General features: G+C 38.5%; 1 protein-coding gene across 3 annotated transcripts in view; it reads left to right on the top strand.

The window, feature by feature from the left end:
• The window catches only part of MET (MET proto-oncogene, receptor tyrosine kinase), a 118023-nt gene that overhangs the window by 38845 nt on the left and 57981 nt on the right, over positions 1-21197 (top strand). For 2 of the 3 annotated variants that reach the window (XM_046020760.1, XM_046020759.1), the window contains exon 3: positions 19285-19476. The exons of the other annotated variant lie outside the window; for it this stretch is intronic. In XM_046020760.1, coding sequence (XP_045876716.1) covers positions 19285-19476 — 192 coding nt within the window. The remainder of the gene's footprint in view (positions 1-19284; positions 19477-21197) is intronic. 3 annotated transcript variants of the gene reach the window in all.

Here is a 21197-nt window from a genome sequence, read left to right as displayed (position 1 = left end):
AATTTGATAGCGTAGTCACAAAAGGCCACCCTGAGAAGGTGACAGTTAACTTGTACATAGGCCAAAAGTTAACTTTTACATAAAGCCCAAACTTTTAGAAAAAGCTGTCTGTCCTTAGTACATAGGCAACTACATAGCCATTATTTAATAAACTAATAGTTATTACCTATTTAATAAACTTTAGGACTTAACTACGTGGTGCTGCATTTAGCCAGCTAATTCTGAACATGAGTGCATATTATTTTACACTTAGAAAAACGTATCACAAGAGCTAGAACTATCCCAGAGATTTTAGCTTTTTTAACAGTTTGGTTTTTTTTAAAGTCGTTAATGTATTCAAAGTTTGTCTTTTCTTTGATTTCTAAGTGAATTAAGTTCCTTTTCATTAAGTAATTCTTAGTATGAGGAAGATAATGTGTAGATTTCTAGAAGCTAAGGGCATAATGTAGGAGCACTTACTGCCTCTCCCAGCCTATCACTTAAATCAGCTTTGAAACATAGAGATGTCTTGTATCTGTCCTTGTTGTTTCTTTCTTATGCCTCTCATCTTTCTCCTGTAGCCAACACTGGTGAACCTATGCATCAGAAGGACCTGCATTTCCTGGAGATGGAGGGATTGTCCTATTACCAGTATGTCCTATGACAAAGTGAATCATAATTCAAAAAAAAAAAAAGCACAAAATAAGCTCCTTTGAAACTATCAGAATTATAAAAGTTGATGGAATTCAAGGGACCGTGATGCTGATGCTGAAGTGGCCCCAAATCATATTCTCTTTCTGCATCTATATCCCGTCCTCTGCGCAGCTGTCTTCATTTTAGACTATTTCCTTCTCATGTGAATCATGTGGCCTAGAGGGCAAAGTGAGAGGCAAGAGCTCCCGGGACTCACGAGGATGTCATGAGTGTCTACTGAAGGAAGGTACAGGGGCATGCCCTCTAGTTAGTGCTGCCTTATGTTGTTCTAATGCATCCCTAACTGCAGATATTTTGCCTTTCTCTTTCATTTTAATCATGTTCATTTATATATACTTAATCATGCAAACATCTAAATAAGTTTAAGGTCTTAGAGGGCAGGCGGTTTGTCCTGCTTCTTTGTACCTAAGTGTATGCCTTGCACACCACAGACAATAGTGTTGATTTTATTTGACCAAAAAAATGTTGTCTTTCAAAAGAAACCTATATATTTATATAGTAAATAGAGACCATCTAAATTTCTGAGGGTTTGGATAAAGGCCCTTGATAAAATCTACAAATGTATTTTTATGACTGGATTGTAAAAGTTACTGTTTTTGCCATCCCCACAATCCATGAAGATTTGAAATGCAAGTGCAAAAAATACATGTGAGGAATTGAAAGAAATACCTTCTTCTTGCTCACTTTGTTCACTTTTGTTTGTTCAAAAGAGAAGTGGCGTCTACAATGGGAAAAGATGAGGGAATAGGGGGCATTTAATCCTCAGGGCTCATTCCTATGCCTGCAAGTCAGGGAGGTCATTGGCTTGCCCCTTCCTGAAGCCTATAATTATAGCAAAGGACTATTTATTTTCCAGTAAAGTAACCAAAATCTTAAATATAAGAGATTGTTTATAAGAGTACAGTGTGTGTCTGAGGTTGGCGGGGGGTGGCGGAGTTATACAAAACCTTAGGAAAGATAATAGGGAGGTGAGATTATTTTTCTTCATATATCCACTATATGAGAAGGTCCAAGACTGTGTAAATGTTCTGAAGTACAGTAATAAAGGCAAATATGAGGTCAACTTAGGTGATCCCAATATTTAAGGACCTGAATTAAATGAATAAAGAAGAGGAATTTATAATAGAATATATCTGATGAGTCATTATGATATATCTGATAATTCATTAATGTAAACTTATTTGTGGCTCCAACATCGTGGCAGACAAGATCCAGTAAATGTATTAGTAAGGGTAATTGAGAAATATTTCTAATTTGAAAATACCAACTGTGTTGGGTTTTTCTAGACCTGATACGGAAAAAAAAATGGGCAGTGTTCCTTACTCTCAACTAAACACTCTGATTTCTCAAGGTTCATAACAAAGATATTGATTCCAAGTAGAATTGGATAGACAAAACACAAGATCCATTCTGTTACTGGCCCAATATTAAGAATAGTAATCAGAAAAAAAAAAAAAAAAGAGAGAGCAACTAGTAGTCAGTATTTGCAAAATAATGAGTAATATGTAAGCAGTAGTTTAATAATAGTAGCATTAACCTTGTAGGGTCAGGTTTTGGACATGTACAAAGAAGACTAAAATATGTTCCTGATTGAAAATATATATATATTGTGGTAAATTGTGATGAAAATCATGGTATTTTCTAGCTAGATACTTTTTTAGAATCAAATGCTAAGAAAACATAAGCACTAATTTCAGATTTTTAAGCAAACAGTACTTTTTGTGATCCTGGGTATATGGTATGGTGACACTATTGAAAATCTGAAGTTCATCATTTGTGATGCAATTACAGATCACAGAAAAACAAACACCAGGATTTTATCACACCTAATAAGAAAGCTCTTTATTTAAAAGAATAAATTGTATTTTTCAGGATCCAGGGTAGTTGTGGTATAAACTATATGATACTGAGTATCTTATGACCCTCATAATAACAATCCAATTGAATGCAGACGAACTCCTAAAAAAAAAAGAGAGATTATGAAATATTTGAAAAGTAAACATCTAAATTTTCACAAGTAAATATTAATTTAGTATTTGTGTGAGCTTTAGATATTAAAGCTTTTCCTACATTCTCTGGGCCCTTAGAACCAGCTGTTATAATTCCCACTGCCTTATTTATTTTTTTATTTTTTTTATTTTTTATTTTTTTTTATTTTTATTTGCTTATTTACAGCATAACAGTGTTCATTGTTTTGGCATCACACCCAGTGCTCCATGCAGTACGTGCCCTCCCTATTACCCACCACCTGGTTCCTCAACCTCCCACCCCACCCCTCCTGCCGCCCCTTCATAACCCTCTGGTTGTTTTTCAGAGTCCATAGTCTCTTATGGTTCATCTCCCCTTCCAGTTTCCCTCAACTCCCTCTCCTCTCCATCTCCCCATGTCCTCCATGTTATTTGTTATGCTCCACAAATAAGTGAGACCATATGATACTTGACTCTCTCTGCTTGACTTATTTCGCTCAGCATAATTTCTTCCAGTCCTGTCCATGTTGCTACAAAAGTTGGGTATTCGTCCTTTCTGATGGAGGCATAATACTCCATTGTGTATATGGACCACATCTTCCTTATCCATTCATCCGTTGAAGGGCATCTTGGTTCTTTCCACAGTTTGGCGACCGTAGCCATTGCTGCAATAAACATTGGGGTACAAATCGCCCTTCTTTTCACTACATCTGTATCTTTGGGGTAAATACCCAGCAGTGCAATTGCAGGGTCATAGGGAAGCTCTATTTTTAATTTCTTCAGGAATCTCCACACTGTTCTCCAAAGTGGCTGCACTAACTTGCATTCCCACCAACAGTGTAAGAGGGTTCCCCTTTCTCCACATCCTCTCCAACACACGTTGTTTCCTGTCTTGCTAATTTTGGCCATTCTAACTGGTGTTAGGTGGTATCTCAATGTTGTTTTAATTTGAATCTCCCTGATGGCTAGTGATGATGAACATTTTTACATGTGTCTGATAGCCATTTGTATGTCTTCATTGGAGAAGTGTCTGTTCATATCTTCTGCCCATTTTTTAATATGATTATCTGTTTTGTGTGTGTTGAGTTTGAGAAGTTCTTTGTAGATCCTGGATATCAACCTTTTGTCTGTACTGTCATTTACAAATATCTTCTCCCATTCCGTGGGTTGCCTTTTTGTTTTGTTGACTGTTTCCTTTGCTGTGCAGAAGCTTTTGATCTTGATGAAGTCCCAAAAGTTCATTTTTGCTTTTGTTTCCTTGGCCTTTGGAGACATATCTTGAAAGAAGTTGCTGTGGCTGATATCGAAGAGGTTACTGCCTATGTTCTCCTCTAGGATTCTGATAGATTCCTGTCTCACGTTGAGGTCTTTTATCCATTTCGAGTTTATCTTTGTGAACGGTGTAAGAGAATGGTCGAGTTTCATTCTTCTACATATCGCTGTCCAGTTTTCCCAGCACCATTTATTGAAGAGACTGTCTTTTTTCCATTGAATATGTTTTCCTGTTTTGTCGAAGATTATTTCACCATAGAGTTGAGGGTCCATATCTGGGCTCTCCACTCTATTCCACTGGTCTATGTGTCTGTTTTTATGCCAGTACCACGCTGTCTTGGTGATCACAGCTTTGTAGTAAAGCTTGAAATCGGGTAACGTGATGCCGCCAGTTTTGTTTTTGTTTTTCAACATTTCCTTAGCAATTCGGGGTCTCTTCTGGCTCCATACAAATTTTAGGATTATTTGCTCCAGCTCTTTGAAAAATACAGGTGGAATTTTGATCGGAATGGCATTAAAAGTATAGATTGCTCTAGGCAGTATAGACATTTTAACAATGTTTATTCTTCCAATCCAAGAGCATGGAACAGTCTTCCATCTTTTTGTGTCTTCTTCAATTTCTTTCATGAGTGTTCTGTAGTTCCTCGAGTACAGGTCCTTCACTTCTTTGGTTAGGTTTATGCCCAGGTATCTTATGGTTCTTGGTGCTATAGTAAATGGAATCGATTCTCTAATTTCCCTTTCTGTATTTTCATTGTTAGTGTATAAGAAAGCCACTGATTTCTGTACATTGACTTTGTATCCTGCCATGTTACTGAATTGCTGTATGAGTTCTAGTAGTTTGGGGGTGGAGTCTTTGGGGTTTTCCATATAAAGAATCATGTCATCTGCGAAGAGAGAGAGTTTGACTTCTTCCTTGCCAATTTGGATACCTTTTGTTTCTCTTTGTTGTCTGATTGCCGTTGCTAGAACTTCTAATACTATGTTGAACTAGAGTGGTGAGAGTGGGCATCCTTGTCGTGTTCCTGATCTCAACGGGAAGGCTGCAAGCTTTTTCCCATTGAGGATGATATTTGCTGTGGGTCTTTCATAGATAGATTTTATGAAGTTCAGGTATGTTCCCTCTATCCCTATACTTTGAAGCGTTTTCATCAGGAACGGATGCTGGATTTTGTCAAATGCTTTTTCTGCATCAATTGAGAGGACCATGTGGTTCTCCACTGCCTTATTTAATACTCTATATGCTGGGGATTCATAAACCGGCTAAGAAATAGTCAAATTTTCTATTTTCACTGTAGAAATATAATAAAATCTCTGTTCCAGTGAATGGCTGGACAATTATTTTAATAATGATATTATCACTGCTTCATTTTCTCTGTCTTGCTACTTCAGGGTTCTTATTTTATACTCTGAATTCTGGCTAAATTACAAGTTAAACTGAACTATTGTTTGTTTAATGCTCTATTTCCTTCTAACCTTATTTTTATCTATCAACCTCAGCCCAGTTCCCCAGTGGGTCAGGAAACCCTCAACTGGGATTAAGTAATAGTTTACACAACCTCTCTCATTCATTAACCCAAGTTGACATTCTCATTCTGTGTACCAGCCTTATTTAAGACTTTCTAAGCACCTTCTCCAGCTGCTGTTTTGGGAGCAAATAACAACACCTATTTAATCAAGGAACTTAATATTTCCAAAGAATCTTTCAGCCTATTTCAGCCTTCTCCATTAGTACAATCTAATTCAGCCTACTTCTTCTAATTCCTTCTTCAGAGTAAAACCTAGACACATTTATAGTAAATATGAAGCTGAAAAAGCTTTACTTCTTCTCCCCTTCTGCAGATACACAAAGGAGAAACAGAAAATTGAATGTTATCATTCCAGATAGATTTTCTTTTATTAGTATGTTGAAAATGATGACAGTAAGATAAAAGTAGATCTCCCTGGCTCCATCCTCCTCCCCAACCAATCTATTTGTCTCCAGACTGCTGCTGGAGTAAGTAATCTTTCTTGAAAGCAAACCCATTTATGTTACTGTGTCCCTTAAAATAATTTGAGTGCTCCCCAATGGTTTCAGAGTAAAATCCATACTCTTTAGTATGTATTCAAGAAGTTTCCTACCTTGGCCTTGGCTATTTCCTGGTCTTCAAGCCTACTAGTGTGCTGGCAAATGTCTAACTCTCGGGGAAGGGGAGTAGAAGCCCCTGATCTGTAGTGCTTGCCCATTTCTGTGGTGTAAACAACCCCACCAAGCCATTTCAAGCTATCAAGGTAGTCACTGAACAAGAATTAGAAAGAAAGAGTCACAATTGGCTCTGTAAGCTAATACGAGATAGCTCAGGCATGCCAGGGGCACCCTGTCCTCAGCCTATCATTCTAAACTCCCTTTGCAAATTTCATTTATATAATACAGTGTATTCAACTATGGTCCCATGTTATGCATTAGATCCTCAGACTTTTTTTAACTGAAAGTTTCTACCCTTTTACCAATGTCTCCCTGTTTTTGCTGCTCTCTCCAATCCCACCCACTGCAATTCCAGCCCCGGCAACCAGTTCTCTACTGTCTCTTTCTATGAGCACTACATTTTCTTTTAGATTCCACATAAAAATGATAACATGCAGTATTTGTCTTTCTCTGTCTGGCTTATTTCACTTAACATAATGCCCTCTGGGTTCATTTATATTGTGGCAAATCACAGGATACCTTTTTTTTTCTTTTTTAGTCTAAATAGAAATAAACACCTCACCTTCTTGATCCATTCATCCACTGATAGATATTTAGGTTGTTTCTATGTCTTGGCTATCGTGAATAGTGCAGCAATTGACATGGAAGTACAGATAATCTCCTAGAGATAATGGTTTATTTCTCTTTTTCTTCCCCTTTGGATAAATACCCAGAAGTGAGATTGCTGGATCATACGGTAGTTCTATTTTTAATTTCTTGAGGAACCTCCATGCTGTTTACTGGCTGTACTAGTTTGCATTCCCACTCACACTGTGCAAGGATTCCCTTAATATCCCCACCAACATTTGTTCTCTTGTGTCTTTTTGATAATACCCATTCTAACAGGTATGAGGTGAGATCTCATAGTGGTTTTGATTTGCAGTTCCCTAATTAGTGATTTTAAACACCTTTTCATGTTCATATTTTCTTTAGAAAAATTTCTATTCAGTTTCTTTGCCTGGTTTTTTTTTTTTTTTCCTTTTTTTGCCACTACTGAGTTACATGAGTTCTTTATATATTTTGGATATTAAGTGCAATGTGTGCATTTGTCAGTTATGTGTCAACCTATCTTTCTTTTCGTTCCCAGAACCCATCAGTATTTCTCATAACTCTGCCTTAACACATGATACTTAGTCTGCCTCAAATTTCCTTAAACATTCATTTTGTCAGGTTAACACTTTTCTCCCCATTCTTTACAATTCTACTCAGGCATTTCCGGCCCCAGGAAATCTTCTCTAGTTTTCCCCTAGCCCTCCATTCTGGATAAGCTGCCTTTCCCGAGTACTCCCAGTAGCACCCTTTGCTTATTCCTACCATCTTTCTTACCACATTGTGTGGTAATATCTTCACTGGTTTCCTCATTAGCCACTTGAGAATATGGGCTGTGACTTTTCAATCTTAGTACCTAACAAAGTTATCCTTATCTGGATAAAATACCTGTTTATCAAATGGGTACATAGTTATGACAACGCCTCATATTTCAAATAAAATAATAAAATGATAATTAATAAAAATAATTTTTAGATAAAACCGTTTTTCATTCTCTCTCCTAAGTCTCTAAAAACTAACTTATAGAATTGGAGAGATTCCAAAAGTTAAATTAGCATTGAAGAAATTCTAGGATGTTTCAGTCCCTTCCTTACACAAATACACACACACACACAGACACACACACACACACAGAGTCCATCATCCACTAGTTTGGAATGAAGATGGATCAAAAAACAAAGAAAGAGAAAAATGAGAGGAGAAGAAAAGTTGAAGATAGGTAGGATGAAAAGACAGGAATTCCAGAGCTTTATACTTAATCCAAATTGGGAAAACATAATTCAGGCAATTAAAGGGAGAAAGGTAGAGTAACTTCTCTGCTCCTTAAGGCTTTCTTGAGCCTTTCAACAGAGCTTCCCCTTTGAGTGGGTGTTACTGTCTGTATAAAGCACTTTAGGACACACCTTCTGGTGGACATTCCTCAGGCACTCCTACCAGTAGAGGTGCCCTCCTTGAAGTTTGCTTTTTGAATCCACTGATTTTTCTTCTCACTACAAACCACCACTCTGTAATTTCAGGTTGAAAATAATGCGTGGGTTAAGGAAAAGAAGTCAAGAGTTAAGGTGTTTTTCAATAACACCCTTACTATGCCACAGGATTAGACTCCACAATGGCATCACTTCATGAGTCCCAAATACATTCTTAGTACAGAGCATGAGCTTGGCCTTGATGTAGATGCAGTAAGAATAGAAGAGAGTTTGGTTAGGGCCTTGGGGACTTTGGTCAGTGAGGAGGGTTGCCCACAGATTGAGCTTTCTGGTACACAGGTCTGTGTACTACACAGACTGTTACTACACAGTAACAAGGGAAGAAGATAAGTAAAGAGTCTCACAGCACAATGGTAAGGAGGAAAGAAGGGACAAGAGGTGATGACAGTCATGACAGGCTAGGATATAGTCATAGGTTTAAACAGTATAATGGGGCCCAATTGAAGAACTCTGGTTTCATCTATCTTTCACCTCCCCTGGCTCTCCACTAAGACATTCAGCAGCCTGGTTTCTGTTGAGCGTGACTCTGCTCAGCGTATAAACAGACTACGGCTCTTATACTCTAAAGAAAGAACTGCTTCTGTTGTATTGCTTAGTGTAGGGTAACTGCTGCTCTGTCCTTTGAGTAGCACTTACAATGCAGTGAGTGAGTACATAAAAATTTGTTTTCTATTAACTAAGTTGAAGAAAGCAGAAAAATTATATACACTAAGCATTAAAATTTGCTTCACTTGGAGCAACTTTCTTTATGAATCACCCTGTCACTCTGGCTCTGATTGAGGTGAGGCATGAAGCCTGCAAAAGCCAAACCACATGGACTTGGTCTGTTTTAGATCTGATTCACCTTAGGAAATTGATGATAAAGAAGCAAACATTTTAACTCTTAGAATTCCAGAACCCCCTATCATTGTAGAATTCTGAGTCTTTTGAATCCCAGAGATACCTTGAGAAGAAGATAGATGTATTTTTATTTCATTTATATGTAAATGCATTTGTACACATATATAGAAATCCATACACACATATACATAAAATACATTCTGCTCCAAGTATTTCTCTCTTTCCTCTTCACTAATCCAGTTTGTCAAGACCTGCATCAATTTTGGCCTCCACCATGAGCCTTCTCTAGCTATTGAAGCCCACACTGATTTTTTTTCCTAATCTTAAAGCATTTACCACCTGTACCAGTGTTTTTGGAACGTATCTATCAGCAATGTTCTTTGTACTTTGCATTTTTACTATTTTGTGTGTCTGCCTCTGGCACTGGATTCATTTTTTTTTTAAACCTCAAAAAAGTTATATTAGATAGATGTACATTTTCCCATTTCACAAGTGAAGAAGTGAGGCTTGGAGGTCCAAGTCTCCTCTCTAAGTTTGCACAGCTGATAAGGGCAGGACCACTCCAGAGCCCACGCTCTTCTCCTCTAGGCTGGGATGGTTACCTCTGGATGCAACTAAGAAGGTGTTTGGGGAACCTTACACTAAAAAATTATAGAAGTGGAATTAAACAAGGAGATTCTGGAATCAAGGAAATTAGATTGTAGGAGGCCAAGTATGAGATTTCCTTTAAATCAACAGAAATATTTATAAGAATTGATAGGTGGATATAAACAATAAAAGAAAAGGAAAGTCAAAGATGTCTGAAACCTAAAGGGAGAGAATGGCTATTGATGCCATAAAGAAATAGGAATCTAGAAGAGTGAATTAGTTTGGAAAGAAAAGCGATGAGTTTGAATGACATCAAGGGCACATTCAAACTTGACCTAAAGGCAGTTGCAGAGACAGGGCTAGTCCTCAGAAGAGAGAATGCTGCTGGGCCTATGAAGTTAGGTCATCCCCACGAGGCAGCATCTATCACCTCATGAATCACTAGTGTGGAGCCAGCAGCCGGTTGGCCAGATGCCTTGTTGTATTACGTTCAGGGCCGTCTGAATTGATCGGGGCCAGAGATGAGACCCTTTCTCCCTTCCTGGAGACACATCAGCTCTTCTTTAACTGCTCCCCAGCTTTGCTCCCCTGCTTGAGGTCTCTGATTATAAAGAACTCTGTGGCTGTTGAAGTCGTGAGGCAGGATTACTTCATCGAGGGGAGCCGGTGGCGGTAAAAGTATTGAGAAAGCATCTTTCTTTTCAGCGGCCCGCTGAGCACAACATCAAGCAGTTGTCTTTGTAGCACAAAACAACATAGTCACATTCTTAGCATTTGACCACACCGGCCTAACAGTCTGGCCTTGCATTAAGGACCCCAAAGAGAAGGGCCTGCTCTGTCAGAGAGCTGACTCTTCTGCATTTTACAGAGAATTGGGCTTCAATGTTGACATCTTAGACATTTGAGTACAGACTGATAGAAGTTAAATATATCTGAAAGAAATATAACCAGACACTGATGTTCAAAGCTCTTGCCCCTGCCTGCTGTGAGTTCAACAGCACCTCTCCCAGTCTCACTAAATAAACAGAAGAGAGCACATGAATGAAATTTAGGGGAGTAAGTTATGTGGAATTCCTGAGATTAAAGCAGTTTTTAGCCAGCTATATAAAAAGTTCTAGGCAAAGAGGAACTATCTATTTTGAAATATATATCCCCCTCAGAAAACCATTACTTGTCAATAGAATTTGGAGAAAGGGGATTATGAATAAAGTTTAGATTAAAATGCTTCTGTTAATTTAGTCATGGGCAAGAAGGAAAAAAGGCTGGTGTGAGTGAACTGGCAAAGATTTTACAAAATGATACATTTTTAAAAATCTATCTGCAAGACTGATTTAAATTATCTATAGATGAGCTAAATCTGTCCTATAGATCAATTAAAGGAATCACTATTTTAAATATATCACATTCTTAATTATACTGAATTAAATGTAATTGCATATTCACTGCATGCATCATAATGTTAATTAGGGAAAACAGTTTGAATCAAATACATTGAGGTATACAGCACTTCAATTTTTTTTATATAAAAAAATGTATGTGTCTGAGGTAAAAAAAAAAATTCTGGCAAGTACTCATGAAAAAGTAAGGAAAGACTAAATCATTGTTTCAAGGTTTACAAATTTTAGATAATTCCTATTATTTAGCTATATGACGGTGTATAAACCCTTGAGTTAAGGAAGCAAGTTTGTAACAAGTTTTTTAAAAAGTGTTTACCATTGGTTTTCAGAGTGGACTTCATATAATTACTATTATTATCATTATTTTTTTTTCAAGAGAGAGGAGAGAGAGCACGCACATGCAAGATGGGGGAGGAACAGAGGGAGAGAGAATCTTAAGTAGACACCTGGCTCAGTGCAGAGATCCAGTCAGGGCTTGATCTCACCTCCCGGAGATCACAGCTTGCACAAAAATCAAGAGTCTGATGCTTAACCAGTTGAGCCACCCTGGGGCCCCCACAGAATTATTTTAGAGAAGGATAAACCTTCAACAATTAAATGCTTCCCAGAATTTCTTAAAGAATAGCCATGTAGAATCCGTTTAGGCTCTTTTGGAGTAGCCTAAGGTGTTGGGGGACATTGATTGTTTACTGATGGCCTCTTAAATATCCTGAGCATTCATTCGTTCCAGCAGCAGGCTAAAGGCAGTTTGGTAATTTCAAGCCCAGGGGAAGCATTGGAAAGCCATCCCACAGATCCCTTGCATGGCAGAACCGAAATTGAGATCAATTCACTCAACCCCTTCCTTTATAGTCACACCTGGGGGAGGGGGGTGGGTGTGAAGACCCTTGTGCTGTGCAACCTAAGTTTAGTCCTTGCCCTGTGCAGCTTCTGGTCATGTAACCACACAGTGCCTCAGTTTCCTCCTAGCATTCTTATGAGGATTCAGTGAATTAATATTTGTAAAGTACTTAGAAGAGTGTCTGATACATTATAAACACTCTGGACAAATGTTTGTTATATAAATAAAATAAAATCCAGACCCAGAGAGATGACACGATTTGCCTAAGGTCATGTGATCAAGTCTCAGGTGAGTAGAACCAGCCCTGTGCTGTAGGCACTGTGCTGTATGCATGCTCATTCTCTTCCACCACAGCCTTGGGCCATCCCTGGAATGTGGGTTTGTCTCAGAAATACTGTAGGAACCTGTAAGTAGGAGTATAATGCAGAATAAGGAATATAGGATTTAAATCAACAACTCGGACTCAGGGGGCCCCTGGGTGGCTCAGTGGGTTAAGCCTCTGCCTTTGGCTCAGACCATGATCTCAGGGTCCTGGGATCAAGCCCCGCGTCAGGCTCTCTGCTCAGCAGAGAACCTGCTTCCTCCTCTTTCTCTCTGCCTGCCTCTCTGCCTACTTATGATCCTTCTCTTTCTGTCAAATAAATAAATAAAATCTTAAAAAAAAAAAAAATAAAACAAGTAGGATTCAAGCTCTGATATTTACTGACAACTCTTTAAACTTTAGTTTCTTCATCTGTAGAAATATGATGACCATAACAAATCCAATTCACAGACTTATTTAAAGGATAAATATTTAAAGGATCAAATGGAATAATGTACTTGAAAATGCAGATGATATTTAACATTATTACTGTGAGCTCCTGTGAGTTGAGAAAAGCCATGAGAATGTCTCAGACCTGCTTAGGATGTCAAGAAATTGAGGTGGGGAGAGTTCTTAACAGGCTCTTTCCACTTTTTCACTTCCTTTTTTCACTGTTTAATTTAATGTTAAATTTTATTTTTGTTATATATACAAAAGAATCAAGTACTCTGTGCATGTGTATGTGGTGTGTGCATGTATGTGTGAGCAATAAAATAAATAAAATAAATAAATAAAATAAAATAAAATAAAATGCTGAGTTCTCTATCATCAGGCTGAAAAAAGAGAATATTACCAAAGCCTTTAAGTCCCCTGTATCTCCCACCTCAATCATATCCCTCCCCCTCCCTGAAAAGTGGGTGAACAATAATTGTGAATTGTTTGTCTTTCCCTTGCCTTTAGTTGCACTATACATGTGTACATGCCTAACAATATATTGTATTGAGTGAATTTTTTTCTTATTTCTTTTTCCCTCCTGACTCAGATATCTCAAGCTATATGGTATCTCCCTGTACCCTTATACTAACTGCCTTATTCTTTGTCACTTTCTCCCCTCTCCCAGCCCAATAAAACGTATTATTTCTGTCTTTCCACAGACCTTGTAAGGAGAGACTTTAGAAAAGAGCCAGACATCCGGTTTACATGGTCAGGAGTGGGTGTCACTAACTAGCAGGAGCTGGGGCATCAGCTGCTAAAGCAAATGCAAGAATGCAAGAATAGGAAGCATCTCATGTCAGGATAGCCATTCTTAGATTCCTTCAGTGTCCTACATGCTCGCTTGATCTTTCTCCTTAATGGAAAAAAAGACTTAGAAACAAAGTTTCTAAGGCAGGTTGGGATATCATATTAAGGAGTTTGGACTTTCCCTGCAGGGCTTTGGGAAGCAACTAAAGGTTTTGAAGAAAGGAGTGACAGCTCATAACTCCTTCAAGGCAGATGAGATCGGAGACAGGAAGGCCAGTGAGGAAACAGCTAGCCTGGGGCAGGGGTGCAGATATGGCTGAGGACTGTAACCATATTTCAGAGGGACTGAGCAACTAACTAGTTGGTTGTGAGAAGTGCTCAAGAGAGGGGAGTTGGTGATGACTAAAATTTTAGAATTACCTAGATGGAAACATGGTCATGTTCACAAACCAAAATAGGCAACAGAGAGGAAGATTTGAGAGCCAAGCTGATCAGAATAGCCCAAAATGCTAGTGGTCATCTTTATGCTGTTATCCAGAAAACAGTGATTAATTCCAGCTTTTCTCTCCGAAAAGGAATCAGGGGGTGGGTGAATCTACATTTTCAACTTTGAAGAGTTGGAGGTTTTTTTACATGCTAATTGATAATTTTTGTTGACTGATTCCAACTCTTGCAGAGTTAAAATTTCCCTGACTTTCAGTTTCTCCTACTTAAAATGAGGGGCTGAGATAAGATGGTCCCTAAGGCCCTTTCCATTATTGTAATTATACAGTTCTTGGAATTTTGCCCAGAATAGTAAACAGTAGCAGAAGAAATTCATGAGCTTGAGAATCAGATAGAGCCGAATTCTAATGACTGTTCTAGTTCTGATGCCAGTTCCTGTGTGAATCAGCCACTGTAGCTGCACCCTTGCGTGCTCTGAGTTTCTTCCTCCTGAAAACTGAAAACCTGACAGGGCTGTGAGTCGGCTTGTACCTGAAAACGCCCAACTCCACAGTGTAGATGCGGGGTAAAGACTGATTTCCTCCTTCCCTTCTTTTCTTCCTCCTTCCTCCCTTTGTTACCAAAAAGAGAGTGTTAGTCTGCTCCCCAACTAGTGCTGGGGTGAAACCTTCTTTGCAGACCCTTCCTTGGCTATTTTACCAGAGAACTGCCTTCCACCAGCTATGTGCAGTTTTACCTCAAAGCAGAAGTCTTTCTGGCTTTGAGGGAACCACAAATGACCAGGACACCCCTGGCAGCAGGTCTATAGTTGCTCTTCCTTCTAGACCCAACCCTACACCAAACGGTGCACCCAAGAACTGTGTTAAAGGGTGAGAACCCGGGGCGCCTGGGTGGCTCAGTGGGTTAAAGCCTCTGCCTTCAGCTCAGGTCATGATCCCAGAGTTCTGGAATCGAGCCCCGCATCAGGCTCTCCGCTCAGCTGGGAGCCTGCTTTCTCCTCTGTCTTTGCCTGCTCTCTGCCTCCTTGTCTGTCAAATAAGTAAATTTTTTTAAAAAATATCTTAAAAAAAAAAAAAAGGGTGAGAACCCATCCCAAGTTCCCTGCACAAATGAGCCTCAAACACATTTGCTCATTATCTTCAAGGGATATAGTGAATCAGATTGATTTGAGTCATATTTATACAGTGTTGTACCTTTCCAATGCCAAGAGCTTAAACCAAGGCTCCCTGATGGTTAATATACCACAATTCAAACTCAAAGACAACATGGGGCTCTGTAAGCTAGTCCCTCCCACCCTGATCCCAGTCACTGAGTTCATCAAGATTCTCAGCAGGAAGAGACAAGGAGTAGTCCCCTCTCCTGCAGTGAATACTGGAATGGTACTTTCTCCTAGTAGCTATTGCCCATCTCTCTCCTGCAGATCTCAGCTACGGAGAAAATGAAAAAGACTAAGGTCGGGATCCCCTGGCTTATAAAATTTGAATGTCACTTGGATCTGACATGACGTTTGTTTTTTAGCTCAAAATTGCACAATTTTTCAAGATCAAGCAGTTCTGTAGATCCTATTCCAGCACTGTGCAATGATTTTAAACTTGGGAATTTGTCTGGGGAGAAGTAGGGATATTATCCAATCAGTCCTTGAGGAGGCACCATTTAGAGACCTTTTAATTTCCTGAAGAAGTCTGAAAGTCCACATAAATATTGAGTCAGTACAGAGTTCTACATTTATGTCTGACATATGAAGGCATAAACTGGCTGAAGTTCGGTTGTGTTACTTTCCCTCCATTTAAAAAAGATCCAGGAGTTCTTGCTGGTTTGTAGGCACTTGGAGAGCTATCTCAGCTCCGTTCTTTTGCTAGCCGGGTTCAGCAAAGCAGACAAGGAAGCAAGCTGGGTAGGCAGATGGGTACCTTATCTCTGAGTACCTTTAGATAGAGTAATTTTTAAGGAGGCTGTTATTAAATGTCTACTGTGTGTTAAGCACAATACAGAGTAGGATGATAAAAGATGAATGAGACCATTTCTGACCTCTTGTTGATAGAAAGCTGCTTCTAATTTACAATCTATGACTACTCCACATGCAGCAAATTGTTTTTGTGTTCCAATGAATCCATCATATCTCTGCAAGGTCAAATTTGAGGCTTTAAGTTACCAAGATGCCTTCTAGACATAGAAAAAGTAAAAACAAATAAGAAAAGGAACAAAATAACCACAGTGCTGACCCTGAAGAGCAGTCACCTCTGGAATGGATACTTGAGAAGGTCTTTGATTTAAAACTGGTCTTTGCTCCTTTAAGCAGCTTCCATGGCTGTGGCTATCTCTGCCAAATGGATGATTGATCACCAATGGAAACTTAATTACCAATTAATCAGTTACTATTGAATTGCTGGTCCGTTTCAGTTATCTGCCACTCCTCAGAGCAATCCATAGTACTTCAGTGAAGAAAAGCTTCTAATTAAATAGTGAAATAGCATTCATTAATATATCAAAATAAATGTCTAGAACCAGAACATTTCATTAATTACAAGAGTGAGTAAGTTTAGCATCTCTGAGACTCTTTGTTTGTTAATTTATTGCCACTTATAATGAGGAAATATTCTGTGTATTCCATGTGACAGAACTTTGATATTAAGGAGTAAGGCTGTTTTACATAAAGATTCTATTTTTTTTCTAAAAATTTTATATTTCACTTTGTTGTTCAACACTAAGTTAGTCTGAAATATACTATGGCAGCCTTCTGATTATTATAAATACAATAAGATGATAATAGAGAATTCCTAAGCTTCAAATCATTTTCCTTAACTTGAAACTACATACAAAAATATGTAAAAATAAACTTTTTCTCTTTTTCTTCCAAGTTAGACGACAGTGCCTTATTATATCCTCTTGCCTCCTGTTTTCTCCCCCAAGTTTACCAATTTCCAGTTGTCTTACAAGGATGGTCAGGAGCCAAATACTCTATTTGTTTCTTATTATGAACTCTTAACTACACCTATTCCTGGAAGAAAAAAAGAGCTTTAGCAGTATTAGTTTATATCTCCACACTAGTCCCCCATCTACTCATAATTGATTCACTTACTTGTTCACATTGGAAATATTGATTCACTCAATATTTATTAAGGATCTATGTGTGATATTTCACCTACTGCTAACAATACAGCAATAAAAAGTATGGCCTCTGATGGCAGGGGCATCAATCATATAATCCACAAGCAAATAGTAGTTGCAGCTATGAGTGCTATGACACATAAGTAAAATGTATCATGACAGTCGATAATAGAAGCATTTGACCTAGATATTAAGATCAGAATAGGCCTCCTAAGGAAATGATGACACACTACAATCTGAAGGAGGCATAGCGGTTAATAGTGGAAGGGTCACTGTAGTAACATGTACAAAGGCCCTGTAATGGGAGGACACATGGCATATATGTAGAACTGAGAGAGTGCCAACTCACTGTAGCACTGAGTGCAAAGGAGGGCACCATGAGGATGAATTTGGAATGTTCGGTAGGATCCAGATGATACTGAGCTCACCAGGCCATGTAAATTTTTGTCTTTTATCCTGAGAGCAATAGGAAGACATTGTTTTAAACAGACTAACATGGCAAGATTTGTGTTTTAGGGGAGAAAAAAATCTGTCTGCAGTGTAGAAAATGGATGAGATCAGATATGGCAGATCTAATTTGGAAGCCATTGTAGTAGTTCAGGAATGGGAAGGGGTGGCTTGGATGAGAGTCAGAGTGTGGAGAGAGAGAAAACTGGATGGATCCAGGAGATATTTAGAAAGAACAATTGATGAAAATTGGTGATGGACTGTACATGGGGAGGAATCAGCGATGGCACCTAGATTTATGACTTGTGCCTCTGGAGAAATGGTAGAGCCATTCACTGGGGGGGGGGTGTTGCATCATCACCTCAGGCATGGGGGTAGAATGTGGTTTCTACTTTGGTCATGTTGAGCCTGAGGTCTTGGAGACATCTGAGACATCTTGAGACATCTGTATTTCACAGGCAATTTGATAAATGCACAGTCAGTGCAGAGGAGAGTGTAGGGTGAAGGTACAAATGTGTATGTCAACTGAATAGTAATAGACATCACAGGAGAGACTGAGGCTACCTAGGGAGAGTGTGAAGGGTGAGGAGAGGAGCAGCCCTCGAATGGAGCCTTGAGAGCCCCTGACACTGATAGCCAGTTACAGATGGTCCTGCTCAAGGACTCAGTGTTGCAATCTGAGAAGTAGAAGGAAAGGCAGGTGTCAAGGTGAAGGAAGAGATCCATGGTGCTTAACTGACATATATTACTGAACAATGTTTTTTTTTTTTTAAATCTGAAGCTGAGGGATGCCTGGGTGGCTCAGTTGGTTAAGCCATTGCCTTCGGCTCAGGTCATGATCCCAGAGTCCTGGGATCAAGTCCTGCATTGGGATCCTTCCTCAGTGGGGAGCCTGCTTCTCTCTCTGCCTCTACCTGCCACTCTGCCTGCTTGTGTGCTCTCTCTCTCTCTCTCTCTCCCTCTCTCTCTCTGACAAATAAATAAATAAAATCTTTTAAAAATAATAATAAAAAAATTAAAAATAAATAAAAATAAAAATCTGAAGCTGAGCCTAAAAGAAAAATACCTGACTGAGTGGCAATTGCCTTTTTTGTAAGTTGGTAACTATGGCATTTTGTGCACAGCTTTTACATTCTTTTGAGCCTTTCTCTGTAATGGTGACAGATACTTCAGTGGTATTCTCTAGGTCCTGGGTTCTATGGTAAAGAGAGTTCTATAAATTAGCTCATGTAACCTTTACAACAGCTCTGCAAGGTAGGCACATCTCTATAATTCTCTCGATTTTACTTGTGGAATGGATAACCTGAATTTCACAAACACAGAGAGATTATAGGGACTATGTAAGGTAAATAAGCATGAAAGACTAGGATTTGATCCAGGAACTTGAGTTTGGGGTCTGTGCTGTACTGTGAATTATCTATCAGCTATCCCCCCCTACCACCTCATTGCACACAAATGCACAAAGGCACACATTTTAAGATATATAATGTATTATATATGACTCTAACATTTATTCCAGTTGAAATCCATCTTATTGGACTTGTCTGCTAGAAGCATTACCTTCACGCCCAGGGCTGAGACATTTATAGTTTTGTTTTTCTTTTAGTAGCACCACTGAGTTCCATATTTATGTATGCGCATACTCAACCAGAGTGCAAACCACGATAGTAAGGTTTACCCCAGTTAACACATCTGTACACACATGGCAGCACCTAGCAGTACTGGAGCCATGTAGATCACTTCTAGCCCCTGTCTGGGGTGCTCTGTTTATTTGTACGGTTATCCTTGCCATTCTCCGAGCTCTGAAAAGACACACTGAGAAGTTTTTTACCAGCTTGTTCACATCTGGACTCACATTGATTCTATGACCATATTTTATTCCAGACACTTTTGAGAAATTCATCAGGCTGTGAAGTGCGCAGTGATGAATATCGAACGGAGTTTACCACAGCTTTGCAGCGTGTTGACTTATTCATGGGTCAATTCAACCAAGTCCTCTTAACATCTATATCTACCTTCATTAAAGGAGACCTCACCATTGCTAATCTTGGGACGTCAGAGGGTCGCTTCATGCAGGTAAATGCTTTCTAAGAGTGTCTGTGCCTGTTTTACCTGGTATGGCACAATTAGTTTGTTGGGTTTTTTTTTTTTTTTTTTACAGTAAGGCATTTGGAAATATAAAGTGAAAAGTAAAAAGCTAGAGAAAAACTGAGAACAAAACAATGAAGTTGGGTCCACTCTTTATGAAGTATATGGCCTATTTTTATTAAGTTCTTTAAGCTTTCAGCTTAAATGTGGTTAAAGTTTTCTTGCCAAGAATGGTTTGGGATTTTGTTTGTTGTTGTTATTTTCCATTCATGATTTCCATCACATGATTGGAATAAAATGAAACAATTAAAGCACTTCCAGGAGATGTTTTCCTATTTCAAGGGAAGCTACGGATCAAAGGAGAGCTATTGTGTGAACCGTGTGTCTCCATGAGAAGAAACATTCACATCATTGAGAAATATTGGCAGGAGTTAGAAAAGGACGTTATCATCAAGATCCCATTGTAACTCCTGCTCTTCTGATTCTGCAATACGATGTGGTCAGACACAAAGAAGTTCAAATACTGGGGGGAAAAATACAGATTTTATTAAGAAATGCTCTTAATGGATAGCAACATACTTCCATACAATAAAAATTCACATTTCAGACTTGCATTTATCGTGTTCCCTAGATACAAGAATCAGCACTTTGCAGAAATTAAAATGTTCTTGTGTTGAATCTCTTTGACTGCTTTAATAGTTATTGGTAGTGCTTTCAACATGAGTTCTTCAGTAGGTTCTTGATTAATGCACAATGACCATAGCATCCATGGAAATGTTGACTTTCTACAAATACTAGAAATTTCTTCTAAAGAGAGAGTCTTGTTCCAAAATCATCTGATCTAATTAACATCCTAGTCAGACAGTGACTTCTAGAAAACCAGTTGAGGACAATGATGTTTTCCTATGACTTGCCCATCTGCACATCCTCTATCTATATTCTATTATAATACATATTTTTTTAAAATTACCACTGTCTTTATAGTGTATGGATACTGGTTATTGCCATATTTTAAATCATGCTTTTCTTGTACTAGTTGGGCACAGTGGGATTTTTTCAAAGTCATAAAACATCTAACTAAAACCTTCCTAGCTCAAAACTAATCATATAGGTCCTGTTACCTAAATGCTCCCACACTTGGTCTCCCATCCTCCCACTGCTTCATTATTATACTTTCTCACCACTCCTCTCTCTGTCCCAGCCCAGTGTTCTTATTTACCCACCTCAAACCATTTCGTTCTGTCTTAACTCCTTAAACTCTAAAGGCTGGATATCTAGTGCCCCCCTATACTCATGAGCATTTTAAAGTATTTGAAATATAGTTGTATCAATTATCCTTGTAAAATACATACTGTTATTCTCAATGTGTTTTTAATTGACATTTATAATATTCTCTAGAATTCTAAGAAATTTGAAGGGGCATGAGAGAATCTGGCATCTATTGAATTCTTAATGTGTTCACTATATTGACTTTTTATCTTTACTTTTGCTTTTTTTCTAAATCATTTATTACCTCATCCACCCAGTTTCATATTAATAAGCTTTCTATAATCACTTTAGGTCTTACATTCTTTTACATCAGAAGGTTCCTGGCCTATTTCCAGATTCTAAAGTTGTAATAAAATCCCATTTTTAGGTAGATTTCTCTAATAACTGAGTAAATTCTGCTGTGTGACAGATTCTACCGCCTAAGTGCTATGTTGTGCATC

This window comes from Meles meles, chromosome 10, assembly GCF_922984935.1.
Source record: "Meles meles chromosome 10, mMelMel3.1 paternal haplotype, whole genome shotgun sequence".
NCBI classification, from domain to species: domain Eukaryota; kingdom Metazoa; phylum Chordata; class Mammalia; order Carnivora; family Mustelidae; genus Meles; species Meles meles.
Note: the sequence above shows the minus strand (reverse complement) of the source record. Positions and strands in the feature narration are given on the sequence as shown.